This window comes from Larus michahellis, chromosome 4 (assembly GCF_964199755.1).
Source record: "Larus michahellis chromosome 4, bLarMic1.1, whole genome shotgun sequence".
In the NCBI taxonomy this organism is placed as follows: Eukaryota; Metazoa; Chordata; class Aves; order Charadriiformes; family Laridae; genus Larus; species Larus michahellis.
The window spans coordinates 54,424,775-54,447,731 of record NC_133899.1 but is presented as its reverse complement, the minus strand read 5'-3'; the positions used below and the strand labels follow the sequence as shown (position 1 = coordinate 54,447,731).

Here is a 22,957-nt window from a genome sequence, read left to right as displayed (position 1 = left end):
TGTATTCCTCCTTTTTACTGGTACTGCTGCTGGATGCTTCTTTTGCTGTCTCTCTGAACAAAATATCCCTTACCTTTGTTATTTGTTTTGCTTGTCTAATGGATGTAATGGGTCATCTGTTCCCTTTATAGAAAGGAATGTTAATTATTTTCAGAAGGCTAATTAGGTTGCTAATGAGTGGCTCTACTGCAGTAATACTTCCTTTAATTACTCACTTGTAAGTGCTGTACAGAGAAGCTTATTGTGTATGCTGTTAAATACAAATGCTTGTAGTTGGCTTAGAGATACACCTTCAGGCTCCTGAAGGAAATGCTTTGGTAAACTTGGCAAACCATATGTGACACCGATGACTGCGCAAATGAGGCCAGTGCTGAGAGCCACCTACTTGTGCAGCCTCTTTGACTCTGTCTGAACCTGGCGCTTCTGCAAGTGACTGGCCACAGTTGCTCTCTGTATTCCAGTTTTGCTAGACTGCTTTTGGCAGTATTGATAACCAATTGTGCTACCTGCCAAACTAATTTGTAGTTAGATGCAGCCCTCGCAACAAATAGTTCAGTCTAATTAGCCAGATGGCAGCCAGAGGCACAGGGAGGTGGAGTGACTCATCCAAGGTCATGTTGCAGATTATAGCAAACCTGGTAATAAAGTGGAGGTTTCAACAGTTCTGTGTTTGTGTGCTGCACTATTTGGCCCCTCTTGTCTCTCTTAGGGCCAGCATAGTTCACTACAAGACTTGCATCAGTTTGCATATTGCTTCATGAGGCAGCACAGCTGCTCAACAACCCCATCCATGTATCAACCTCGGCACTGACTTAGGAAGGTCCTTTTGCTTCTCTATCTGAGTCCTGGCTGCTACTCGCTTCTCTCATTTTCTTTTCATGCTTTGTTGTAGGAATCTCAGCACCTTTTAGAATTGCTCTGAGAAAGCTACTGTATTCTAGATAGGATTTTGGTTTTAGTACTCCCAGGAATGAGAGGTGTTGGGGTGATCTCCACCATCCCCTGCTTTTTAAGTGCTAAGCCTTCATGCAGCTCTGCAAAAGAGCTTCACTTTTTGGCAGCATCCTCTGATGTCCAGTCCAGTTCCCGAGTTGGCTATTAGCCACACACTGTAGCTCCATCAGGGAAGATGGTGAGGGAAGACTGCTGAATGGGGGCCACTTCTAGGCATCAGAAGGTGCTCCCTATGCTTATAAACTGATCATTGTAGGCCCAGTTGGAGAAGGAAGGAAGATCTGTCAATGTCGTGGATGCAGTGCAAAACTTAGTACGTCATACTCTGCTGTCAAAGTATCCAAGTGCAGGTAACTCAGAAGAATGATTTAGGCATAAAGTAAGAAATACCCAAGCAACTATTATCAGCATGAGATAGCAGAAGTCACCCTTTAGTTCTTTTCAGGAACAGATGTGCACTGCTAGAACAACTTGTATCTGTGCTCCACCCATGTATGACTGCCTTGACTGAGGCACATTCATTTAAAAGTTAATTTTTGCATATGTAGCATTTGAGTTAACTTTGTATGTCTTTACAGCTGTGGGAACTCTGAGAGACAATGAAGATACAGTGAAGGAAGTTGGTTAGCTGCATTATACATATATAGGTTCTAAGTTAGTACAGACCTGTGCACAAAGAGCACACTTGAAAAATGTCATGATACCTGTTTAGAACACCTTGGCATTGCTATGAACTGTTGTGCAAAGTACTGGAAGTAGTGCTGTTTAGCATATGTGTAATGTGACAGGTTTGTTGGATGTATCAAGACCAGTTATATAATGCAAGCATATTTAGGTTGTTTTACTCGTGGTGGGAGATAAAAACTTAAATTCTTACTTATCTTACCAACAGTATATTGCTTAGATACCTAGTAACTGTCATAGAAGTCCTTACGTGCTGCAGGTTTGTGTACCTCTAGAAAGGAATGGACAAGCTGACCAGAATGTGTGCCTCCAGGACTGTTGATAGTAGATGCATGATTCAGGCATGAAAATGACAGCTCTTAAGCGTTTTACATAAGCAGGGACAAGTTAACATATGGTGCCTCTCTGGTTCCATTTGCTGTGGGTCACCTGATGCTCTATTGGTTGAGCAGATTTTAAAGATGGTTTAAAAAGAATGTAGGGTTTGGGGTTTTTGGAGAGGGGTTTTTTTTTTTGGTGGCCAGTGTTAACAACATCAAACCATTTTACTTACAACTGAGGGATTCTTTTCTAGTCTTATCACAAGACAGTTCCCAACACACAGATGAGAACTGGCATTTTTGTTCAGCTGGCCCTTTGCCCAGAGGCATGAGGTACCTATTGTTGCCCAGAAGGAAAACAAGATAAAGAAAAAAATCTTCTTGTTTGATAAGACCTGAAATTACCCTGTTTAACCTCGGGTATATAACTGAGGTGGATAAATCAGTGTTGTACGTGCTGTAAGCACTTTTAAGTAGGTACTGGAAAGATGCAGGAATGGTAGCATCAGGAATGATCAAACTCCACTTTTGTCTCCAGGATGTGTCCATCTTTAGCTACCTTCACAGGCTCTAGTTAACTACAAATAGGAGTCTGCAGAGACAAAGCTTGTAACGAAGGTACCTTTGTTCAGTGCCTGAAATTCATGAATGAGTTTGGGCCTCTGCGTGTGTGGAGAGAAATGTTTATATGGAATCGTAAAGCTAGTAAAACCATGCAAATAATTAATTTGTTAGAATGGTGTCATGTTGCAGTAATAGTGTAAGGCAGATTGCTAAAGGCTGAATCTCAAAGAACAAGGCCCTGTCAGAGGTGCGTTTCAGTCAACGAGAGCTCAGTGCCTGCCCAAAGGAGGGATCTTCTTCTCACTGCCTAACTCACAACTGTGCCTCCTAAAATAACAAGCAGTTGTTTAAAGTATATCTTTAAACTTTTATCTTCAGGAGATGGCAAAATAAAAGCTGAAAACATAAGTCAGGAGTTAAGGGCAGTGCAAATAAAGAGCTGGGCAGAAAGTCCCTGGCAGAAAACAGCGTGACCCTGGGAAAGCCCTGCCCTGTTTGGGAGCTCTGTGGCCAGTCGTTAACTGGGCAGGACGCTCTTGTCACCCCTGGCCAAGGCCATTCTGTCTAAATACAAAAGGATAATTACATGGTAGCTGCATAAAGCTTTAGGTTACAGTTCAATGGAAAGAAGCCAGCTGAATTGCCTTCCATTAAAAGGCCTCTACTGCTGCATGAGATCCCAGGATGGCAGCCTGGCCTCTGTGCTGCAAAGGATGGCGCAGACGCGGTTGTTTTCTTTTCTGGTTGTGCTTGCCAGGCCCCAGGGGGAAACTGAGTCCTTCCGACCAGGTGCAGTGTGCAGTAAGCTTCCTCTGACAAGTTGACAGAAGTTAGTGGAGACTTGGTACTTGACAAAAAGAAAAACTAATTATGGGAGGTGTTAAGAATGAACTTCATGGATGAGAAGTCGTGATCTTACCACTTCCTCTTATACGTTTCCATCTGGTATAAATGGCTTTGTAGTACATGGCCTGGTAGATAGCATCTCTTCTGCTGCTGCAGTTGGGAGTGTCCCGCATATCGTAGGATTTGGCAGCTAGGCTGCCATGAGACTTCAAAAATAAGCCTCTTCTGAGAACCAGGTGACGTATGTTCAGCTCAGCATTTCCTTCTCTTTAAAGATCAAGTGCAGTATGGTTTTCTAAGGAGAGGTAATACATTTTGCTGGGTCAGCTGATGTTGCAGAGTGGTGAAGGGGGGGCAATAAGTTTCAGATACTCAGGCCATCTTGGGGCTTGAAGCTGTTTGAAGTTCAGTACCAGGTTTCTGTCTCTGATCTGACCAAAGTAGTAAGATCAAAGTTACTGAAAACACAGTCTGGGTCTGCAGTGGCTCTAATTCTCACATTTTGCTTCTGGAGCCCAGGAGCGGGGAGAGATTGTGCTCATCTCAACCCCGGATGGACAGAGCTACTGGGACACCAGCTCCTTCTCCTTTGCACTTGTGTCCCCACATGTTCCTGAGGCCCCTATGTGACCATCACAAACACTTATCTAAGGGGAATTCAAGGCTGGTGACAGGTACTGTCTGGACTGTCCAGAGGGACATTTATGCGTCTGTAAATGAAAGAGAAGCCCTGACACTGAGAAGATGAACTTTGTGTTGTGCATCAACATGAGTTACCTGTTCTGGAAGGAACAGCTTCCAGAGGCAAGTGAAAGAATCAAGACTCAACTGATGTCTTGTCTCTCTTCTGAGATGGCCAAGGACCTGAACCATTTAGTACTGTGTCTGGATTATGAGGATGTTTTGTCAATCATCAGGAATTAAACAAATGTATGTTAGAAAAAACAAGAGCTATGTGTGCTTTGTAACATTTTCATTTTGAAGCCTGAAAAACAGAATAAATAGGATTCTGGTTTCTAGATCTTACTTCTGCAGCAGTGGCCAGCAAGAAAGATGACATTGTATGACACATTCTTTGAGGCACAGGCTGTCTTTCCATGTACAGGCCTATGGTACTTTGATTTGCTGGCACATGGCCACTTCTTCTAGTAGTAATATTAAGCAAATAGGTGTCTTACTGTGAAGTAGTCTGACACAATTGAAGATGTAAGAAATTAAGTTGTCTTAATTAAATTCTACTTTAGAAAGGCAGGATGTTCAGTTTCATCTATGGTGTTATCATTTGGGACAGACAGATGCATTTGGAGCCTTCAGCCAGTGACATGTGCTGCTAGTCCAGGGCTGAGACTGCTGGAGATGATAGGCAGGAGACCCTTCCTGCTGCTGATCATTCCGTCAGGGTGCTAGTCAAATGACAGCCATCCCCACTGCAGTGCCAGGTTAGTGGAGACAGGTTTTAAAGTAGTTGCCTTCCCTTTTTTGTAAGGGCAAAATGAGTCAGTGCAGATAGTCTGGCTATATTCAGTTATTTTCTCTTCTTTCTGCATGCAGCAGCTGCTTGACTTCGGAGAGGAGGTAGTGCTGAACTAGACAAGCACTGTGAACTCCTGCCTGCAGAGCAGAGTAGAACTTACTTTTAGGAAAAACTAAAATTGTGTATTGTATCAAGAATCACAGAATGGGAGGGTTGGAAGGGACCTCTGGGTCACCTAGAGCAGGTTGCACAGGAACGCGTCCAGGAGGGTTTTGAATGTCTCCAGAGACAGAGACTCCACCACCTCTCTAGGCAGCCCGTTCCAGTGCTCTGCCACCCTCGAAGTAAAGAAGTTCCTTCTCATGTTTAGGTGGAACTTCCGATGCTCAAGTTTGTGCCCGTTACCTCTTGTCCTGTCACCGGGCACCACTGAGAAGAGCCTGGCCCCATCCTCCTGACATCCACCCTTTAAGTATTTATAAGCATTGATAAGATCCCCCCTCAGCTGTCTTTTTTTCCAGACTGAAGAGACCCAGATCCCTCAGCCTTTCTTCATAAGAGAGGTGTTCAGTCCCCTAATCATCTTGGTAGCCCTTTGCTGTACCCTCTCCAGCAGTTCCCTGTCCCTCTTGAACCGGGGAGCCCAGAACTGGACACAGTTGCTTGTCCAGAGAAGCTGTTACTAATGTAGCCTTCTAAGCAGAGTCATCTGCGGCAAGAAACTGGTAGAGAAGCAGTCTTGACTTACCTTGGCACTTTTTATTGCTGAGTTTTTGTTAGCTCTCTGATAGCATATGCAGTCAAGAGTCATAATCTTAATTTTTCTCCCAGTGCTCTCAAGATTATTTTTCATTCTTCATCCTAGAGCAGACTTTTGTTCCATAACCCACCATCTTCCTCTTAGTCTCCCCATTCTTCTGTGTTCAAGCAACTCAGCTTCCAAGCAGGACTTGTGAAGGGCACATCTTTCCTAAGCCAAGCATGGATCTGTACTGCCAGGTTAATTTTGCCACTGAGCAAACTCTGATTCTTTGTTCCAGCTGCACCAATTCTACAAGCGCTGGTGCAGGAAGATGATATGCCTAAACTGCTCCAATGTAACTTTCGTAAGTCTTTTGTCTGTTGCCCTGTTTGGCCATTGAAAGACTTTTATGTGCCTTCCCCATGTCTTCTGACTTAAATGTCTTGTTCATACCCGAGTGCTACCTCTTCTCAGCGATTGCTCAGCAGCTCAACAATGAGAGGAAAATAGCATCGCTTTTCCAGGTTATTTTGTAGCCCCATTAAGGTTCCCAGCCAGGCTGGTTTGAAGGATTCCGTTAATTTGGGGTTGGTAGCCAGAAGGAGAATGGAAAATGTATCCACATGTTATCTTGTCACTGTAGTAGCTGTGGAAATCTATAGATCTTCATTATTATCTGCTTAGGTGAAGTTAATGATTAAGAGACAGTGATGAAATTACTTCCCTGATATCTTCCCCCTACAAGGCTTCAGCTACTAATAACTTACAACTTTACTTGTGTGTTCTTCCTTGTTTCCCTCTACTCTACAAATACTCCAGGGTCTTCCAATCCTACTTCTTTTAGATCCATCTTCTGTTCGCAAGGCAAGGTTCTTGCAAGGCTACCCCAAATTAATTCTTGTCAGCTTTTCCTCTCTTTTTGTGTTTTGTCTCACTTTGGGTCCTAGAGAAGCCAACACAAATATGGTAGTAATTTTTAGAACCAAGCAAGAAAATTGCTTGGAGAATTTTGCCTTCTACTGCGGTAGCTGTGTGTGTGGACTTGAATTCAAGTATCTTTTATCATTGTGCTTTGACCTTTTGCGACTGTGCCATCTTTCTGCAGCTGAGAGTGGAAAATGTCTTCTGTGCAGATTGACAGCTGATAGGAGTGAAGAGGTGAGTAGTATTTTTACATCCTTGCTGAGTTTAGGATTAGAGTTAGCAGTTCTTAAGGATTTTCTTTTCTAAGGTGGGAGCTTAATTCCTTTTTTAGGTGTTTAGCAAGTAGGTGGTATTAACATGATGCAGTTAAATTCCATGAGTCCTGAAGCAGACACATGTTTGCTGCTATTCACAAGAGATGGTTGAGAATTTTTCAGAAGGCTGAGTGTGTAGATTGGATCTGGGAAAAGGGATGAATGTGAGTAGGATCTCAGCACGTACCGCAGCCATAAACTGCTAGATCTGAAAAGCAGTCTTGAAGCTGTGGTAGTGCTTTATTTCATGATCTGAGATACCTTGTGCTATGAAATATGAGTTCCTGGACTCCAGGCATTCAGAAGCATCTGAAGCATCCCAGTGCACATACATACAGACTTTTCTGTCTTCAGGAACCTAAAGTCTTACACTTATGTTGGCTAATAAATGTAGGCAAGTTTTGAATATGCTTTCCTATATTGGAGCAATGAATCTGTTTGTTGGTTGTGTTGGGGAAACTGTTCAATAGAGCATGGTCGTTTGCACACAGTGCAGTCACAAAAGGAAACATGGAAGAAAGGTATAAACATAATATTAAATAGATCTACTTTCAGAGGGGCTGTGTAAAGGCTGGAACTGAGCATGCCCTGTGGAACTGTGATAAATGATTGGCAGACTGCAGGTAGGAATTCTGAATCCATCAGTAGTGTTTGTAAAAGGTCGTCTCAGCGTAAAAGTGAACCCAGTCAGAAGAAGGAGGTGGGGGGGAAATATCCATTCCCTTCAAGTAGAGGGGAAGAGAGGGCAAACCAATAAGGACAACATATGAGTAGGTCTGTGTATCTTTATATACCTATACATCTGTAGATAGAATTAAAAATTGTGTAGGCATAACGGGTTGATTTGTCTTAGTTAAAGCAGATACCTGTGGTCCAGTCCAATTTGGAGTGCGGGAGAACAGTCCAGTTCTGTGATCTGGGGGAGAGGCAGTAAGAAGCTCAGAAAGAGTTAGAAAAGAACCAAGGTGATAGCAGCTGTAGTCAGAGGAGACGTGGGGCATCCAGCTCCTTGGCTTATGGTCTGGAGTGCATGAAGCTGCAGCTGGGAGCACATGTTCCAGTTGGAGGAACAGTGCTGGGAAAGACCCCTGGGACTGTACCTTCATAAGCTGACTGATTGGAAAAGGAGGGAGCTGTAGGACACAGCAGTAAAAGCTTACGGACCAATGCTGAATTAAGAAAATGATGTCTGAAGAGATAAGAGGCTTCCTTCAATGGCAGGCAGAAATAGCCCAGCAAATAGCAGTTCTGTGTGGGGCACAACTGTTGAGTTATTGCTGTATTTAAAAGAGCTTGTGAGTGTCCAGCTCACCACCTTTTAGAAGGCTGAGAGTTTCAGTCACGTTCCCCTGTGGGAAAGCTCTGGTGCTGCCTCCTTGGGACACACAGCACATAGTCAGATGAATGAGTCTGACGTGGGGGGTGTCATAAACTGCCAAACAGTAGAGGTTTATGGTGGATCTGATGCTTCAGGTTTACAAAAGAGAAAAATGGCAGGTGTGCATAAAACATGAAGATAGTGTATTTGTAGTTGTAACCCAAATGCTAAGCTTCCTGATACCTTGAGGAAATAACAGCACTAAAAATGTAAGCGTTGTTTTAGAAAGATGTAAATAGGAAGGAAGCACCCAATATAGTGGAGGGGTATGTCTGCTGTGTAGGAACTGGGCCCTAAAACCTAAGTTTTTGTTTACTTGTTATTCAGGACAGAGAAATTTGACTGATCTATGAAGACAAATTTACCTGAGTGATGTGCTTAGGGTTGCTTCTTGTTGTGGATGGAGCGATGCACTTCACTCATAGAGAGAAGCAGCGAACAATTTATTGATGTAAAACAGGGATTTAACAAAGTTTGATAGTAAATGCAACAGAGTTTTAACAAGATTTCAATGACAAGGCACACTTGGTTATGTACTGCACAGCAGACATGGTCACACAGAACTGCCAGGGAGATCCTCCGCTTGAGTGAAGAGGTTCAGAAGGGACCCTCTTGCTTTCTGAACTTCTCAGAGAGGAGTTGAGGTGCAGCTGGATCCAATATCCTAGTTGCAGACTTGGTCAGTGGTTTATGTCTAAAGGATTATATGTGCGCAATCAGTCCTTTATATCACTTAGTTAAGACTTCAAAGTTTGGCATACTATGGACCTCTTACTGAGGATCTGTTGTGGCAAGGAAGCTCTGAATCTCGAGAAGTAACCTTGAGAGGCGTCTCTACTCAAGGGGAGATCCTGGCGTGCAGCCTGCTGCCGCCAGGACTGTTCACGATTTGTGGGGGCAGGGTGATTGACTTATATTCATATTTGCATATCAACCACAGTACCAGCATTGCTCAAGTTAGCCCTTGGCTATTGTGTTGTTATCCGTCTCCTCAAAACCACTTTGAGCCAGACGCAGCTGTCACGACTAGGTGAACCCCTCGTGACCACCGTGGCTGATTATCGCTTGGGCAGGGTTATGGGTGATAAAGGTCAGGCTGGGGACCGGGGCAGAGCACACCATCAGAGTTGTTTTTTCTGAATTGAAATAAACCTGAACAATACAGTACAAAACTTACCATTAATTTATTTGCCCATACAGTATATTTCTACTGCCAATTACGTACTTTGCAAGGCAGTGATGGCATGATTAATCCATCACTGGTGTACAATCCATTGTACACTAACTGGTGGGCACTAGTGGGAGAAACTGCAAAACTGCTCAGAGGAGCTGCCTTTCCCAGCTGTAGACATGGTTGCCTACTTGAGGATCTTGTCAGACGTAGTGAGGTGGTTAGTAGGATTCTGAGATTTATCCTCTTCTACGCTTACTTCCCAGGACATTTCTACCTCTGAGGACCTGTGTGAACTTGAAATTAAGAAGATGAGGTAGCTACCATCTTGGAGGCTGGGATCCACAAGGATTCCTTTGATGAAAAAGAATAACTTAGAAATCTGAGGCTGCTCAAATTTTCTCCTCCAGGGATCTTAGGAGGAAACTTGAGGAATCACAGCCTGGCAGATAGCAGATAGTGCTTGGAATACCTGGTTCTTCACATCTTAGCAGTAGTTTAATGTTAGGAAGGAAAATATATATTGAGGAGGAAAAATTATTTTCTCTAAAATTGCCATCAAGAGAATTCCAAAAGGGGAAAGAGAAGAAAACTTCCTATGACAGTCTCTGGCTGTGTTTCTGAGGGTGCTTAAAAGTGTGCTCCCTCTCTCTTTATGCAGTGTCTTCTGTTTGCAAGGTTTAAACCTAACTCAGCTTAGACCGAGGTGCTAGGTTTCTTTATGGTCTGCAGCAGTTCTGTTCCTCCTAGATGAAGAGTGACTGTAGTTGCTCGCTGCAGGTGTTTACACTATCCAGTTACCTACTATCAGTTGAATGCTGGGAGTTTATAAAGGCTTGTGCTGTAGTGAAGAGCAATAAAAGGAGAGGGAAATAGTTCTTTACAGTTGCGTATATGTAGCATGAATTTCCGGTAAAAGAAGCAGCTAACTTTCTGAAATGCTGCTTTGAGCTTTACCTGTAGCAAACTATGAGAGACTGCCTTGGATCTGTCAACAGTTCTATTTTTTTTTGTGTGTGTGTCTTTTTACATACAGTGCTGTTCTTCACAGATTTAAGTGACTTGGATTGGGTCAGGGTATCAGCAGGCTAGGATTTTAGAGACTCTTACTTCACTGCCTTGGTGATAATATTTTTCTCTGCCAAGCTTAATTTTCAATGTGAAATGTGTTTGGATTTTTAGTCTTTTTTTTTTTTTTTTTTTTTTTTTTTTTCAAACCTGGCTTTCCTCCGTTGCATGCTGATTCTGGCTTGTTACTGCAGCTTGTTCAGAAGAGCTGGGCTAAGCATATTTGTTTGTTACTGTTACTGACCTCTGTGAGTTGTCCAAATCAATTTATTATAGTAGTGTTGGAGTAGACTGGTGTATTTGCTTTTCATTTTGCTTTGGAAAGAAGATGGGAGCATTTGCTAAGAAGAAACAAACCAACCAACCCTTTTCAAAAAAGAACTGTCTGAATTTACAAACAGCTTTAAGAAACCAGGTAAGATGGGTGATATATAATGTCTTGACCTTAATGTTGTCTCTTCTTTACATCAGTTGGCTCTCCAGTGACAGTGGAAAGGCTATTGGTTATGGCAAAATATTGTAAACTGTCATCACGTTTTCAGGGTAAATTCCCTCTCTCCATTCATCAGTCTGTTTTGGGCTGCTTTTTCCTGGTAAGCCATGATGTGCACTGTGTTCTCTGAATGTCAGATTTGCTTCAGTCAGCTAATACAACATGTTAAGCTCAAGCTTTCAAAAACAGCCATGAATTTTGAGCGCCACTGTACTCAAATGCCTGGTTTGAAATGAAGGGTCCCAGCTTGCAGGAGCTTACAAGTCAGGCAGTTGCCCATCAGGGAACTGTGAGCGCTCAGAGCTGAGGCCTGAGGTCATGGGCTGTAAACTTGCAGCAGCTTTTGAAAAATGTGTTCTAAGAACTCAATTCTGCTCTCGCTGCAGAGAATGAAGTCAACCTGGATTTACTGCCTCGGTTAAAACAAATCCAGCAAGAGAGCACCCAAAACTGGAGGATGACTGATACAGATTCCCAGGGCAGGTTGCGCCCCCTTGGACATGCCATCTTCTTGAGGGCAGACCTTCCATAGTCCTGGCCCCCTCCTCCACAGTGTTGGTGGGAATCTCTGCCTGCTCCAACAGCAGGGTCCTGGGTTCTAAGTCTCTGCTTTGTGCTGGGGCCGCTTGAGGAGCACTTGGGCCCTTGCTGCTCGCTTGCTTGTTTGAGAGCCGTAGCTCTCTATCAGCAAATGCTGGGGACTTGGAGCAGCTTTTTCCAAACAGGGGAGGGCAGCAGGTAAGGCACAGGAGTCTCCTAGCAACAGGCTTGGAGAAGGGCATGACCTTACCTGAAAGAGATGCTGGGGAGATTCGGGGGTAATGCTTCTAGATGCCGAGTTTGGACTTGGTCATTTTTCACAGATCGGTCTTGCAAGTCTGCTACTTACTTGAGTCTTGAGGGGTCTTAACTTCTGTCAGGAACATAGGAAGCATCCTTCTTGGTCACTGTAAGTAAAGAGCTGCTGCTTTAATTTGTTCTCAGGCTGGAGAGAGTGGTCACTGTGGGCTAAGGTGTGTTTGAATAACATGGTGCTATGTGTGAGGCAGGGCATGGGAAATATCAGCTTTCTGCACTTCTCCTGCCATTCATGAGATCACATTAGTCAGAAAACTATTCTTTAAACTATCAATGTCTTCATGTTTTCTCTTTGTTCTCTGAAAAGCCCCCCTCTACACTCCCTCCCAAGAAAACCCTACTTTTCTCCTTCCCATTGTGAAATGGTGCCTTCTGGGCAGCCCACACACAGGCATTACCGGTAAGAACTACACTTCCTCATCCCTTTAGCTTAGTCTGGTAATTGGATTAATTTAATTTCCTTTTGTCGTCATTCTTTTTTACTGTATCCCAATTCTCTTTGAAACAGATTTGAAAGATAGGCAGGGATCAGAGGTTGCCAGCAGGTACAGAATGAACTGGGCAAGGGAACGAGGAGTGGCAGGGAAATGATGTGCCTTCTAAGGGAAAGGAGCTAGAGACAAAAATGAGGGGAAAATGCAGATTGGAAATGGTCTGTGTTTTCTTACTCGCAATACACAGTGGTCTGAGCAGAACTCAGCGGAAGGGAGACAATGTGCATCCTGATGGAGGTGGAGTCCAGAGAGAGAAGCAGCAAAACCATGATTAATACATTCAGAACTGACTAAAATCCCAGGGCTCCAGATCTATCCTGAAAGCACTAAGAGTGAGGAATGGACATTAAGTCTGTATTTCGAGACATCTGTCTGTGGCATGCTTTTAGCTTCATTGCAGAGCTTGATTAATCAATCTGCTGAAACTATTCCACACATCAGTACAATCGATATTCTATTTTCTGAGCCACAGTTAATTGAGGCTCTCAGTTACCTGAAGGATGAATACGTCCTCAGAGTTATGACTTCAGCACATAAGTACTGCTAAGATTTTACTGCATAAATCTTTAAACACTGATGAACTAATGTCTTGGGGCCAAATCCAGCACCAGTGTTCTGTAAATCTTTACTCCTAATGATTTGTGTGAGATTTGTATGAAAATGTTGAAGCCAGATTTGCAGCACATTCATTGAATGTTGTCCATGGTTGCAAAGGCATGCTCATTTGGCGTTTATACCCAGGGAAAATGCAAAATTAGAGAGGAAGAATTACATTTAAAAAGGTATTGCCCAAAAATGCATGTCAATTTTCATCCACACATCCTGCGTCTACTCTACTAAAGCAGAAAAACAGAAACATGTCTGATTCTCCCAGTCTTAAGGAAGAACACAGCAGCTACAACGGTGTGCCAATGAAAGTAATTCAAAAAGTCATGAAAAACTGTTACTCCCATAAGTACTGTTTGGGTAAAAGGGTCTGAGGAAAGAGAATATCATAAGCAGAAGAGCTTACGATCAGGGAGAGGCAGGTGCCGTCTACTTCAGAGTTATCTGCTGCCTGCAGTTCTGTCATTTGGAGGGACTGAAGTATCCTACTACATATGTGCCTCCTCTGTCTGCAGTTACTCTTTCAACTTCAAACTAATTATGATATGTGACATAGGTTTATAGATGTATCTAAGGCAATTCTTAGAAATACGAACATGCATGTTATAAAACTAAATATTAGTAAATACTTCAAATATGAATTTGTAAAATAACACTGTGCCCTACATTTTTAACTAGCAGAAACAACCGGGTACTAAGAATAAGGAAATTCCTGCAGTAGTTCAAGTTCACCTGCAGTCAGTCAAGTAGCTGACAGAATTTATAGCCTCGGGCCATCACTAATCAGGGGAATTGTCTTGTGGAGGTTTTTTGTTTGTTTTTTCTTTTATTGGGACTTCAGAGTTAATTCAAAGTATCTTGACGAGATCTCATTATACCCATCCAGAGGCTGTTAGGTCTAAATAATTCTGCTGGTGTAGAGGGAATAGAGGCAATCTGGGAGAGACTTTTTGAAGCACAGTTTGGCTTGGTAGCAGGGAAACAGGCAGAAACTACTGCAAAGGAGAGCTTTGGAAAACAAAAAAAAACAAAACAAAACAAAAAAAAAACCAAAACCAAAAAAAACCCAAAAAACCAAAAACACGAACCAGGCGGGGTTCAGAAACTTAATCAGGCATGAATATGACATGCACTGATGTCTCCCCTGCAATGCTTGTGTGTGACAAATCTGCCACTATTTCTTGGTCTCCCGTTATCCACACAAGCAGCGCAGTCGAGGAAAGGATTGCGTCTTCCTCCGAGGCCCATGCGTGTTTTCATAGACTTGCCTTTTTTCTTCTATCAGCAAGCTGGGAAAGAAAGTCCTACTGGACAAAGGGAAAATTTCTGTGCTGGCTTAGCTCAGGCTCCCTAATAACATTATGTTAGAAGAACTGTTTCTACTTTAGCTGCTTGAAATATAATTTGCTGATGATGGAAAGTATTTCCATAGCTGTGAATTTAGAAGCTCCCTGTTTTTCACAGAACAACACAGTGTGAGCAGGCTCAGTACGAGCATGGCCATCCATGTGCAGCTCCTGGGCAGCCCTCTGCCCTACCCTGACTTTACAGTCGCTCCCTGCGGCTCCCAACATTGTCCCTCTTCTCCCAGCCCCTCCCCAGCTCTGGTCCCTCAGCTTAGCTTTCAGAGGGCTGGGGGATCTTAAATCCCCTGTTGACAAAAAAAAAATTGTCTGTGCTGAGACAATTGCGTAGGTGGCAGTTGTGTTTCTGGTTTTCAGGAAGCTGCTGCCCATCCCACTGTAACTACCTCAGTGATGAATGTCATTTGTTTTCCTCAGGAGACTGAATAGCTGTGATGCGTTCAGAGCTTTTTCGTCTGTATTACTGTCACTCCATTAAAAGTCTTGCATCACCAAGTTCAATTATCTACTTAAGGCTTTTCACAAATCTGCATCTCTTACTGAATCCAGTCTTGGCCTTCTGTTTGGATGCTTCTCCCACTAATATCCTGCAACTACTTTTCATCTCAATCCTTTTATCGTGAATTGCTGTCCAATAAAACAATACTTTTCGCCTTTCTTTCCCTCTTGAGACCTTCTTGTGCTGTATTGCCTACCAGGCACCAGCCAGTTCTGAATGGCTAGGAAATAAGATGCTTGGGAACAGCTGCAATTTTAATTGTTTTGTAAATGCTCAAGTGGCTTGTAACCACTACATTGTGCAGTCCCCAACTTGTGCAATGATGTGCTGTTGCTTGTTGTAGTCCCTAGGTATCCTCCATTCCCTTCTGCGCCTTACTGTGTACTTTTTGTTTTATTTTGAATGAAATATTTTACAGGAGGAACTGTGATTTACGGATTTGCTTGGTGCCTAGCACAGTGGAACCAGTTTGTGTTTGGGCTACCATAGTTAGGCATCTGCCCTGTCTTGGGATGCTCTTAATCAGCAGCCAGCCTGCGAAGACTCTTTCAAGCATATTGTAAGAAGGAAGTTCCCATCGAGGCTGGACTGACTGCGTATGTGACAGTAGAAGGCAAATACTGAGACAGTGTCAATGCATTGATGCTTGTCTCCTTGCAGTTGTGGTGAAAGGCTCAGGATTCAAAAGAAGTCAATAGTGGTCTTTGCGATGGATTAATTTGTATTGTAGATGCTTTCCCAGACCTGCTCTAGATTCAGTATTAGACTTCTAGTGTAGTCACTAGATATTTTGCAAAGTTCAAAAAAGAAATAGGGAATAAAAGGATAATTATTAAGTATGTGGTGTAGAACCAGGAAAGAAAAATCTTTGTTGTACAGAGGAAATAGTGTGGGGTAGATAGTGTGCGGCTTGCTGGATATATTTGTGTGAGTCTGGCTTTGGTGGGCAGGTGTAAGGCAACGGAAATAATTGGTGACAGGATCCCTGTAATAAGAAGGGAGGGACTGAGAGGGAAGGACCTTGTGCACATTTGATCCAACTCTGTGAAGAGATTTTCAAAATTACAAGGAAAACCTTAGAGATAGTACTGCATGCTGTGGATGCTCCCAGCTAACAGTTAAATACAATTCATGTAAAGCTGTAGGGGGAAGTGCAAAGGCTAAGGACCACAAGTGGAAACGCTTAGAAAGGCTTATTGAAAAGAAAGGAAAACCATACAACCCTGTGGAAGCTTAGTAAAAGCTTCCAATAATTTTTTTCCCTGGAGAGTGACGTTCCGTATTTCCTCAGTGCCTTACCTAGCAATAGGTATGACTTCTAAGGCCTCTGCATCTTTTGATGTCTGTCTCCTCAGATACAAAAAACTTTTCCCTTCCTGCGGCAGCCATGTATTCCCATTCTGACGAAAGATACCTACAGTCCGTTTCCTTCTTACCGCTTTCCTTCTTATGGCTGAGAATGCAGGAATGATATGAGGATTTGAACCCCTAAGCTTATCAACTCTGCTGGCAGACCAACCAGGTAGCATTATGTTGACAAACTCTCATTCTCCTCAGAGAGAAAGCTTGTGGTGCCCTTACGCATCAACTTCTTGTGGACTGTGTGGAGATACACCCCATGCATATTTCTCATGTGCCACCTCCACTGCTGTCGTGGCAGCGTCTCTTGGGACTGAAATGTTAGGAGACATAAGGGAATTCCTGGTGACTCTTAGTGTTTCATCCACAAGCTCACAATGTACTGTTGACCCAGATCTGTAGCATCTGATGATAGTTCAGTGTCCTGTGTAAAATGGATTGTGCCATGAGGAAATAAGTCTTTGTTCAAGCACCTGAATCATATGAACTGCCAAGACTTCGGTTGTTTGGCTGTCTGTTTAAGAGGGAGTAATCATGGATACAGCTCTGTCCTTTACACTTTCAATATTCCCTGGTGAATATTCTGCATATCCTCTTTATGTTCATTATTATAGTTCCTTTTTCCTTATAAATGTTTCTATTCTGTCATCTCCTATGAGAATTTCAGTCATACTGCATATTAATACTTTGTTCAGAGAGGCACCGTGTTTCCAGGGCAGGGCAAGAACAGTCTTTTTCCAGATGGCGTTGGAATGACTGCACGTAACATCAGTGTGGTCTTTTCCTAGCACCTTCTGCCACAGAGCTGACAAGTGCAGAGCAAAGAAGTTAAATAGCGCTTGATGAAGAGTCAAGAGAACCCCAACTCGAAAGAGTACGTTTCTAAGAATGAAAGAGGTCAAATTCCCCCTGTGGTGTAAATATGTAAGACTTCAATTAAATTATGCTTAAAATCAGCTTGGGCCAGTGACTGTGGTGTAGCAGAGCAATGTGTAGGACCTTGTAAATCTCTATAAAAACTGTAAAAACTAATCGTGCTGAAACAGTTCGGTGATAAGCAAATTGTGCCCTTTTAAAACCTCTTCACCAACTTTCTTCCTGTAGAGACAATTAGAGTTTGTTCTCACTTCCTATTTATCATGACTAACCACCTCTCTCAATTCTCAGCTGTTCCTTTTTATTCTCCTCCTTTGTGTTTTGCTGTCCTGAAGCGAAATCTGAATAGAGTTCAATGGCTGTCTTGTGCTTTTTGACTTGGTATCAGGCAGTCTGACACCATAAGAAAATTATTTTCCAAATCCTAGCCATACAATGGATGAATTCTTTAACAGAAGAAGTAACAGTTCAGCTGAATAATGGATGCAAGGTGTGGTGTCTGAAAGTGTAAAACCTCTGAAACTTTCTCCTCCGGTTGCCTTTCTGTAGCTCCCATCAAAGCTCAGTTTTTCACTACAGTAAAGATTTTGAGTATAAAGACAGTAGGTGACAGCCAGAAGGGCCCAGGTTTTCAATGCTGTGTTCATGTAATCTCTTCCATATTACATTCGGAAAAGTAGGGTACAGCGCTGTTTCTTGAAAAGAGCAAAAAGGTCATGTGGGCTGCTTGTGAGATGTCTGTATTTTTTTCTACTGACTTGCAACCAGTAAATTCTTCAGCAGCCTCACCCTTGGCAAAGGCCTTGTACCTGTCAGCTCCCTCCTCACCACCAACGCGATACCAGCTGCATCCCACTTCTCAGGCAGAGCAGTGTACATTGTCCAGGCCCATTCTGAGAGTCGGAGCCTGGTAAAGTGCCACCTTACCCCAGGACCTAAAATTTGCTGTGGTAAGAATAAGACGACTGAAAATTCGCATCTTTCTCAGATTCGTCCTTTGTGGATGTTACGAGTTTGTGTGCGTTGCCATCTGGGGGATAAAGACTTGTGACATCCTTGTTGACATCTCTCTCTTTCTCTCTCTCTCTCTCTCTCTCTCTTCATTTCAGAGTGCCTGCCGGGGTGTGTGCAGAAGAATGGCTGCGGCAGAACCTCTGACTGCTTTCTCCCGGTGGTACCTCTACGCCATTCACGGCTATTTCTGTGAGGTGATGTTCACAGCTGCCTGGGAGTTTGTGGTCAACTTTAACTGGAAGTTTCCAGGTGTTACCAGTGTGTGGGCACTCTTCATCTATGGCACCTCCATCCTCATTGTGGAGAAGATGTATTTGTATCTCAAAGACAAGTGTAACATTATAGTGCGCTGCTTCATTTACACACTTTGGACATACCTCTGGGAGTTCACCACCGGCCTCATCCTACGCCAGTTCAATGCCTGCCCATGGGACTATTCCCAGTTCGATTTTGACTTCATGGGCCTGATCACCCTGGAGTATGCCATCCCATGGTTTTGTGCTTCTTTCATCATGGAGCAGCTGGTGATCAGAAACACCCTGCGCTTACGATTTGATGAGACTGCCGAGCCGGGGGCCCCCACTGTCCCCGTTGCCTTGGCCAACGGCCATGTGAAGACTGATTGAGCAGTGAGTGACTCAGAACCTCGCTTAGCAATCTGAGAGAGCCCAGACCTCTGCCAAGGACTGTCAGTTCTGGCTCTCAGGTACTGCTCCTTGCTGTATGATAAGATTCATAAACCCCATTTTTCTAATGGGGGTGTGCATGGGATATACCAGAAAAAAGTGGAACCAATAGATTTTCTATGGATTTTACTCTTTGGGCTCTAAGGACCAATATCAGTTACTTGTTAGTTAGGTCATTTCTGATTTTAACTTATTACAGATGAAAGCAGTCCTTTTGCTTACACTTTTATGTGGAGAAAGAAGAAAAAGAAATGCTACGGTGGAAATGCATATAAAAAGAGAAAAAACTAAATAGTGGATGGGCATGGACACGCCAGCTAAGTTAGTGATTGGCTTATTCCATTAGGCAATATTCAGGTGCTTGCTTGCAACCAATACCTCCCATGGGACCTGAGATGCTGCAGGAACAAGGAAAATCCATCTGCTGTTGAGAAGAACCTAAAGACTGGCAATCTGCTGGGGAGGTAGATGGTGTTTCCCCTTCGAGGTCCCATTGGCCTCTCCCCAGGTTCTTTGTTGCACCACGAAATAATCTGGTGCTGGACATCTTGCTGAATTTATACAGATCTTGTACTTTTTGAAATCTCAGTCCTGATACTCATTAGAAATTTTTTCTTTTTTTTCTTTTTTTTTTAATAAAGGCCTTTTTTGCCAAGTGAATTTTACCGTAATCTGTGCAATCTGAATCTTGGCAAAAGGCGCAAGAAATAGCGTAAGTCTTCCCATCTCCTTTGTCCCCCCAAAGCAGACCTTGCCTGAGGGTCTGCTGCAGATTCCAGCTCCACTCTCAGCCGTGCAAACCTTGCAGAGACTGTACAGGCCACAAGAGTTTTCTGCCTTCCTTCCCAGGGATTCCTCTGTTTCTGGTGATGTTGATGACTTAGTCTGGCTGCAGCCCATTGTGTTTGAAGGTCAAAACCTTCATGTGGCTAACGTGGTTTCCAAGATTCGGTCCTCTGGCACTGACTCTCGCCTTCCTTCAGCACTGGCAGGTTTTGGCTCAGTTCTACCCAGTGTTTTGCTCAGTGTATCAAGAGGATTTGCTTTTTCTTCCCAAATTCTGCTTTAAGTAATCACAGCCATATTGTCAGGACAATAATGATCCCCCCGTGGCAGGGGGGTTGGAACTAGATGATCTTTAAGGTCCCTTCTAACCTGAACCATTCTATGATTCTATAATTGCAGGCAGCAAGAGATATGCCATGTCGCCTGATTCATTATTTTAAAAAAAAAAAGGGGGGGGGGAAAACTCCCTCTCTGAAGAGCACTTCTTTGTACTCTGCCTGAGTGAGGCTTCGAGTTAGAGTGCAAGAGCAGCAGTAGAGAGGTGGAGCAGGAAGGAGTGCTGTAGAACTACCTGCACTGGGGACAGTTTGAAGTTTAACCTGCTGGGGACATTTGAGGAGCATAGGGGAAGCTGTAGTGCAGGGAAAGTGCTTGAATGGTGGCAGCCACAGTTTCATAATTCATTCTGGCAAGTCTTGGCTTTTGAAGTTAGCAACAAACATGGAGCTTCCAGCTGTCAGGTGTATCTCACTCCTAACTGGTTCATGGGGCAGGTTTGCTTTAGTTGCCCTGTAGGGACAGATTAATTTCAGTTGTTCTTCAACAGGACTGCACCAGGGTCAGTTTGGCTTGAAATGCAAATGTGTTGGTGTGGTTGTGGGATTCCACTCTCATATTGGAAATGGCCAGGCTATTTCTGTGGGGGTCACCTGTCTCTGGTAGGGAGTGCTCAGCCGTGAACCTGCTCCTTGCCCTGGGGCATCCATTCCTGAAGGGAAAAGCACTCCTGGCTCTGTGAGGAGAATTGCTTGTTGGTTCTGCTCTTACGAAGGCAGTGTTAATCCTTTTGTATCACACAGAGTGCAATTATTTTATTCCTCCCCCTTCTCACATGGCATCCGTTGCTGGCAACGGACACACAAAAACACTAGCGGCAAGGAGTTAATCAAATCTGCCCTTGGGTATGCAATGTCTCCTGAAGCACCCAGAATACTTGGGTGGGTATTTAGAGTTCCCTTTTTATAGTTCATTAAATTAAAAGAGAACAGACACTGAACAGATTATTTTTTTCATGCTGTGATGCGAGTATTGTGAAATCAGAGAAACAGTATGTAGTTTATCAGCCTTGATGGTCTCAGCCGTGTAGACCCAGGCAAAATAGTCAGCTGACACTGCACATGGGGGGAAAAAAAGAGATGAGATTTGTATGTGGGATAATGTGGATAAGCTCTACGGGACCAGAACAAGAAGGTGGGAGTTGGGATCTTACCATTTTGGCCCCAGTTCTGACAGGGTCACTAAATGCAGTGTCTAAAGCTGCGTTGTCCTCGCAGCATAGCTTAATTGTGGTGTCGTCCTGCTTCCTGCACCACCTCTGCCTCATCTGAAACCCTCAGCCTTCACAGAAACATCCTTAGGATCCCTGCTTTCTCCTTAGCTGTTAAAAAAACTCTAAAAAGGTAAAAGGAGTTAGCCATGTGGTTTCGTGACTGCCGGCTGCAGCTGAGACTGGGGGAGGAGGGGCTGGTGCACAGTCACAGTCATGTGTCTTGACTACAGAAGCTCCCCACTAAATGACAGTGTTTTTTCTCTGTGATGTAATGTTTAGGTGCTCAAACTATGGAGGTGTCATGGTTTAACCCCAGCCAGTAACTAGGACCATGCAGCTGCTCACTCAATCTCCCCTGTTGGGATGGGGGAGAGAACTGGAAGAGTAAAAGCGGGGAAAAAAAACACATGGGCTGAGATAAAGACAGTTTTAATGTGTAGAGCAAAAGTCATGCACGCAAGCAAAGCAGCACAAGGAATTCATTCCCTGCTTCCCAGGGACAGGCAGGTGTTCATCCATCTCCAGGAAAGCAGGGCTCCATCATGCATAATAGTTGCTAGGAAAGACAAACACCATTACTCTGAACGTTCCCTTCTTCCTCCTCCTTCCCCCAGCTTTATATTGCTAGAGCACGATGTTACACGGCATGGAATATCCCTTCGGTCAGCTGGGGTCGGCTGTCCCGGCTGTGTCCCCTCCCAGCTTCTTGTGCCCCCCCATCCTGCTGACTGGCGGGGTGGTGTGAGGAGCAGAAAAGGCCTTGACTACTCAGCAACAAACTAAAACCACCAGTGCGCTATCAACAATATTTCTCATCCCAAATGCAAAACATAGCACTACACCAGCTGCTAGTGAGAAAGCAACTCTATCCCGGCTGAAACCACGACAGGAGGGGTTTCCCAGCAGCATCCAGTATCTTATTCCATTATGCTTATTGCCTGTGCTATTGTAACGCCTATTGTAGTCTGCTTTCCACCGATGTCTGACAGGTACCACCCGGCTATTGCACCCTCATAGAGTGGTAATTTACACCCGGAAGTGCACTTTACTTGCAGCTTGCACACCAGAAACAGACTGGGACCCCGCAAATTCTTAAATCAATTAAAATAATTTTACAAAATACCATGTACCTAATGCAGCAGGATTAGCCAGACTTCTCCTTTCTGAGCAATGTGGCTACAGTCAGAGCTTTGTCTTTTCTGCAAAATCTCCCTTTTTAATACATGTGATGCTTCTTATAATGTCTTACAGAAGTGCCCAGAGCATGTTACCGGGGTCTCAGTGGCAGCTCAGCAAGAGCTTGGGAGCTGGACTGAAGTTGTAGAGACATTTACATTAAGAAGAAAAAAACGCACAAGGCCTAACATTTCTTTGTATGTGTATCTTCCTCAGTAGATTAAAGTTGCCTGTTTTGAGTTCACCAGCAATAAAAAAAATCTTGTGATTTATCTACCTTGTCCTAACTGCAGCAAGGAGAGAATGGCCCATTGCTGCATTGGTTTTCTGGTGGGTGGTGGGATATGGACTCCAGTTATCCCGAGGTTCCAGTTTTGCCTCCCTTCTCTTGCTTCTCTTTTGTACGATCCACCCTAAAGGATTTCAAAGTACATGATGAGATACAGAGTCTGGTGCCCTGCACACAGGAGACAGTTCAAGCATTACTGTGATGTCTGTTCATACTCCAAAGATCTTGCCAGAGGGAAATGGTTGATTTACAGCAGGACCAGACTGCGTTTTGGTCTTCGGTGTTACAATTGAGAGAAATGTGTACATATGTACAAGGTACTATTGCGCCTTTGGTCTGACTGCATTTTGTAATTAAAGCAGAATAATCCAATCAAGGTTTTGCTTGACTAGTCCTGTGACTATAAAAGGTAAAAAGACTGCAGGGCTTTAGCTGCCTTGAGAATTAGGAAGCGGGTGACTGCAGTCCT

At 43.7% G+C, this 22,957-nt stretch overlaps 1 protein-coding gene across 5 annotated transcripts in view; it reads left to right on the top strand.

Annotated features, from left to right (window-relative positions):
- TMEM229B (transmembrane protein 229B) overlaps positions 1-22,471 on the top strand; it is a 39,875-nt gene extending 17,404 nt beyond the window's left edge. For 4 of the 5 annotated variants that reach the window (XR_012586725.1, XR_012586724.1, XM_074584890.1 and 1 more), the window contains one exon: positions 18,098-22,471. Coding sequence is in view for 3 of the 5 variants with exons in the window: in XM_074584890.1 (XP_074440991.1) it covers positions 18,098-18,146 (49 nt within the window). In the remaining 2 variants the exon portion in view is untranslated. The remainder of the gene's footprint in view (positions 1-18,097) is intronic. The other variant, XM_074584888.1, reaches the window with a different exon arrangement.
- The last annotated feature ends 486 nt before the right edge of the window (positions 22,472-22,957 follow it).